This window comes from Electrophorus electricus, chromosome 3 (assembly GCF_013358815.1).
Source record: "Electrophorus electricus isolate fEleEle1 chromosome 3, fEleEle1.pri, whole genome shotgun sequence".
Classification (NCBI taxonomy): Eukaryota; Metazoa; Chordata; class Actinopteri; order Gymnotiformes; family Gymnotidae; genus Electrophorus; species Electrophorus electricus.
The window spans coordinates 862,501-868,267 of NC_049537.1; the positions used below are offsets into that span (position 1 = coordinate 862,501).

Sequence of the window (5,767 nt, forward strand, 5' to 3'; positions counted from 1 at the left end):
GAAAATGGAGTTTGGACAGGAAGACAGTTCTGAGGGCCAGCACATCCATCTGTGAAAAACAATGTCATGTAGGAAAGTAATTTCAGTGGAAAAGCTCTGCGGATAAACAACACAACAAGCTGAATGGTGTGAGTTTGCAAAAAGGTTCTGAGAAGAAACCAATCTGTCATCTGAAGAGATAAAATGTTGTGAAGTCATGTTGTCTTCGCCTGCCTTGTTTTTGCTGTTGTGTGAGTCTGTGTGTGAGATCATGTGTGTAAGATTGTAAAATCATGTCTAAACTTGTTTGTGTAAGACTGTGTGTATTGTTTGTGTAAGACTGTGTGTATAGTGTTTGTGTGGACTGTGTGGAAGTCTCTAAACCCCGCCCAGCGTGGCACTCTGTAAACCCCGCCCATTTTCTGCAACACTCCCTCTGAAGCTGAAAATGAGTGTCATTGTGACGCTCTGGTGCTCTCAGTCTTATCGTGTTAGTGGGGCTACAGCGATATTAGCCCACCTGGGTAATCCAGTGAGTGCTGCTTTATTGAAAATACATTTAGGTTAAACTGCACAAAATATGATTGTAGTGTTTTGAAACAGTGAGCATGTCCTTGGGAAAGGTCAGTGTTACACACTGGACAACACCATTCATCCAGACGGCAGTCTAGAGTCTACATACCGACCAGAGTCTACAGACTGACTCTTTTAGCTCCTCGTGCTTTGTAGACCTGGCCTTGGACTGTGATGCGCATTTCATTTGGGACTTTGTGTCAATGCATGTCAGAGAGGTAAACGAGTAAATCAGCTCTATATTTCACGCTGGCTTTCTGATGGAAAAACCAGGAAGAACCAGGTGCGTGATGGTACCATGACAGCCGCGTGATTGGCTCACAGTCTGTGTCAGGGGCATGCTGGTTTTTATAGGCGACGTCCATATAAGACAGACCAGCGAAACAAAGCGTTGACAGACAGTGTAACCCCTCCCCCTGTGTGTAACCCCTCCCCCATGTGTAACCCCTCCCCCTGTGTGTAGCCCCTGACAGTGTAACCCCTCCCCCTGCGTGTAGCCTCTGACAGTGTAACCCCTCCCCCTGTGTGTAACCCCTGACAGTGTAACCCCTCCCCCTGTGTGTAACCCCCTAGTAGTGCAGAAAACACTCTCACAGTGAAACACACTCTCACATCTTAACACACTCTTCTGACACTCCAACACAACTCAACATCCACACCCCCACACAACCCAACACACAGCTTAACACACCCCTACAACCCAGCACACCTCAACACGACCTAACATTGCCCCACAACCCAACACACCCCCATGATCCAACTCACCCCCACACAACCCAAAATTCCATCACAACTCAACTCACACAGCCCAAGTCTCCCTGCCAATCCAACACCTCCCCCACACCTATCCACCCCAACAGCCTGTCCTCACCCCAGCCAACCCTGTGGATGTGCAGCACCGGGGCAGATCCACTGTGATCACCCCAGCCCAACTCTGTGGATGTGCAGCACCGGGGCAGATCCACTGTGAGGTGGCATGGGAGATCAGTTCTATTTGAGACCTCATGTTTCTGTAATTTGATTGTTGAACCCTAGCGTCTCATGTGGTCCAGACCAGCGCCACGTGTCGGGGGAAACGCCTTCACCTTTGATGTGCAAACCCAGCCAGCTCTCTCTGAAGCAGTACGCCGGTCTCTCAGAAGCAGTACGCCAGTCTCTCTGAAGTCTCTGTTGTTTCTCTGAACATAAATTAACACGTGCTTGCTGTGGCCTGCTATGAATAATGCATGATACTGCAATAACTCACTCTAATGAAGCAACACGGTTTTACACAATTAGGTTTTGTTGAAGCAGAAACCTGAGTGGTTGCTTTTTTTATTTGAGTGGATCAGTTTTTCGCAATGAATACATTACATGCAGAAGGCAAGATACAGCGCCAAGTTGTGGCCATGGGCAGGTTTGGGAGTGTTGGGCACGGTTGGGGGTGTTGGGGGTTGTGTTGAGGTGTGTTGGGGGGTGTTGGGGAGAGTTTGCCAGAGAGAGGGTGCCACGTTGCAGCGAGACTTGATTAATATGTGGAACTGTACAGAAACTGTACAGCTTTCTTTGTGTTCAGGCATATATAATGCTAATAAACCCGATTTCTGCAGGGTCTATATTACCTGAGCCTAAGAGGGTCTAGACTGACTCAAAGAGGAAGTGACTGTGTGCTTGTCTTTCTCCGAGTAATGAGTTCGGATTGTGTGTGTGATGTCCACCAGTTGCTCTCCAGTGTGCCAGTGTGCCTGTTCTCCGGTTCACACTGCTGTCCTTCTCTGTGTCTGCAGATGGTCCGCTGGGACCACGGGGCTTGGTAGAGGCCACGGAGATGTGCACACAGGAGTGCCTGGTGCTCGGACACTCGGACCACTGCTGGATGCCCGCGGGCCTTGGCACCTTCTCGCCCAAGTCGCCTGTCTCCCCCTACGGCGGGCAGAAAGAGTGGGCCAAAGACAAACTGCTGAACGGCCACACCCTGAGCCGAGGCTGGAGGGCGGAGCGTGCAGCCCCGGAGCAGTTCGCCGACCGGAAGACTTTCACCTCCGAGGGACACTTTGTGGGCGGGGCAGGCGGGCACATGGCCGACATCCCGTTGGCCAGTCTGAAGTCCTACCACGCCAGCTCCGGCCCCGACAGCCCAAAGGAGCAGCAGCTTTAAAACAGGCTCTGTGTTTCCTTGGTAACCACTACAGCAACTCTGGTTCTGTTTTTTCTTGCTTCCACCCCCAACCGTTGCTCCTCTCTTCTTGCGTTGAAGCTAGTGCTTTGTGATAGTGACCTGTAGCGGGTAGACTACTAAACCTACGAGCTCATGCCGGACCAACCTATACAGTTACTATGCGAATCAAACTTGCGTGGAGCATCTGAATGGATGCCCTTCTGAAGACTCCACACCTCAAAACAACTGTGATTTGGTGCAAATTCTCATATACAGAAAATGTGTGTACGTGTCATCTAGGATGGAGGCTACAAACATTCATGAGAGAGAGAGAGAGGGAGAGAGAGAGAGAGAAAGAGCGAGAGAGGTAAAATAGGACTACCCTTATGTATACCAATTAAAAAAAAGCTATTACCACTGACCAATATACAGTACACAAATATTGTGATGTGATTGTTATTGAGCTGTTTTGGGACTTATATTAATCTACACCATCAAAGAAAAATGGAATTCACAGTTGAGAAGCATTGTGCTAAAACACTGTTAGTGGAAACCTCGTTTAGTGTCTCATTGTTGCCGTGTTTGTAAATATAACTTAATACTAACCAATTTATGTACTTGTAATAATCACGTGGGATAGACCAGTGATCATGGAGGTTGTCTGTTACTGTTTATCATGGATCAGGGGTCAGTCTTTGTGATTTGGCAGGGGAGAGAGAAGGGAGGAGAGGGGAGGGGAGGGGAGAGAGGAGAGGGGGAGGTGCAGAGGGGAGGAGGGGAGGGGAGGGGGGAGAGGAGAGGGGGAGGTGCAGAGGGGAGGAAAGGAGGGGAGAGAAGAGGGGAGGAGAGGAGGGGAGAGAAGAGAGGGGGAGGTGCAGAGGGGAGGAGGGGGGAGAGGGGGAGGTGCAGAGAGAAGGAGGGGAGGGGAGGGGAGGGGGAGGTGCAGAGAGGAGGAGGGGAGGGGAGGGGAGAGAGGGGGGTTCATATTTTCTGTTTGTGTTTTTTGAACGAAACACCTGGAGCAGGAGAGTTGGTTGAACACAGACACATTCCCCCTCGCTAGCTAAATGAATAGAAACAGCAAACAAAACAGATCTGTGAATCATAGCCTTTCACAATATTCTTTAATTATTTGCATTGATTCAACAATCCTGGCAAACATATTTTTCAAAACTATTTTGTATTATTGATGTAAACGCTCGGTTTATACTCACTGAGATGAAAACTTGATGTCTTTTCCTTGAGAAGAAAAAAAAACACAATGTTAATTCAACAGCAATATATTTGTAAATGGCTAAATGTTTTATTTCGATATCAGTCATTATTGTAACGTTAAATTGAAACTGTGCTTTAAATTGAAAATAGTCCTTACAATCTTGAAACTCCACTTTTCCCGTAGGGCCCTCCGCGTCGAGGCCTGAGTGTAGGGTTGGACTTCATGTACTGTGCCTTCATTACGATTCTCTCTGCATCCTACAGCAAGCTGCAAAACCCTCCGGAGACGCACATGACCACCCTGGAAAAGAGACAAACTGACCAAACAAAGAAAACAAATAAGCATAAAAAATAAATAAACAATTAAAAAAACATTAATGAACACATGGTGGAAGATGCATGTGAACCAGACTAATTGGATTGTTTTGTTTTGTTTGTTTTTTGGTTTTCTGTTGTTTTTGTTAGTTTTGTTTTGATTTCCTCTCTGCGTCTGAGGTGGTTGTTTCTTCTCTCCACACGGCATGGCGGACAGTGTTGGAATAGCATGCTAATCTTCCAGAAATAGCTTTAAAGAGACTTCTTTTTTTCCTTGCGCATTTTGATTCTGTTTAAAGATGATTAATTTGTACATGGTGAACTGTTCATTTTGTATAGCACTTCCATGTTTTATGTTACGATATGAAAAGAGAACCTAGGTACAAACCCAGTGAACAGGGCAGTCAGGTGAACAGGTGTGAGTCGCTTTAAGCTGTGTGTTTGTCGGTTGTAGGGATGTTTGCCTTAGATATTTACACAGTTACTCTTTGTCACTGCTCTACAGGTAAACAGCTATTGCAATAAATGTTTTAAATCTGTGCATGTCTGTGCAGTGTGCACTTTCTCCTGGTGTTTCACTCTTATTTTTGGCTCCTCTCAGGCACTGTAGCAGTAATGCTGCCTTGCTCCTACATACCTGAAGCACGCTGACCCTTTTGTGAAGGTTGTGGGTCTGTGTTTTATGTCCCATTGAACAGTAATGTGCAGCCCCAGGATCAGCTATCTGCATGCCTGTCTGCTCGGTAAGGCCAGTTTAGTTATATAGAACATTTATTTTGTACACATATGTCATTTAAACCGTTTTGCATAAATACAATTACAAATATACAGGTCACATGTTATGAGGAAGTTCATCATAAAAGATGTAGTGTCAGTTTGAAATGATCAGAATATTAGATTGGAAATTATGACCCCCCCCCCCCAAAAAAAGAGAAATATAAAATGAAATGCAAATAATTTCCTTTTGATTTTAGTTGAAATTAACTTCTCACCAATTTGTTGGCTAATCCAATGGCATCTGGCACTGGTGTAGTCTCCATGATCCAGCCAGTCAGATTGTGCTGTGATGGGCTGGGCACTCATGTGGTCCCCATGATCCAGCCAATCAGATTGTGCTGTGATGGTCTGGGCACTCATGTGGTCTCCATGATCCAGCCAATCAGATTGTGCTGTGATTGGTTGGGCCCTTTGCTGTTATGCTTCTCCATCAGGATTCTGTAAGACACACTCGGCTGCACCTGGTCCAACTCATCTGCTAACAATGAATCCCTTCTTGACTCGGATCTGTCGGAATGGGAACGTGAACAGGGCTTCGGTGCCAGCTCACAGGATTCCTGCCACTCAGGGCCACATTTAATCCCAACTATTGTTTAATCTCATAAATCGTTTAAGATCAGATATTGTTTAATCTCATCTATCGTACACTTGTTTGCCAAATAGTGAAACTCTTCCAGGTACAGAAGCCCAAACTGTCTTCGATCCCTGGCTGTTTCTGTCAGCTAGTTGGACTTGTCTGTTTGTGTTGTTCATGCTGGCTGATGCTCGGGA

The 5,767-nt window shown here is 46.5% G+C and overlaps 1 protein-coding gene across 1 annotated transcript in view; it reads left to right on the forward strand.

Annotated features, from left to right (window-relative positions):
• Positions 1 to 3,406, forward strand: part of LOC113568835 (protocadherin-9) — a 184,266-nt gene extending 180,860 nt beyond the window's left edge. The window contains exon 5 of the mRNA XM_035524714.1: positions 2,319 to 3,406. Within this exon, the coding sequence (XP_035380607.1) occupies positions 2,319 to 2,689 (371 nt within the window). The 3' untranslated portion in view covers positions 2,690 to 3,406. The remainder of the gene's footprint in view (positions 1 to 2,318) is intronic.
• Positions 3,407 to 5,767: the final 2,361 nt, after the last annotated feature.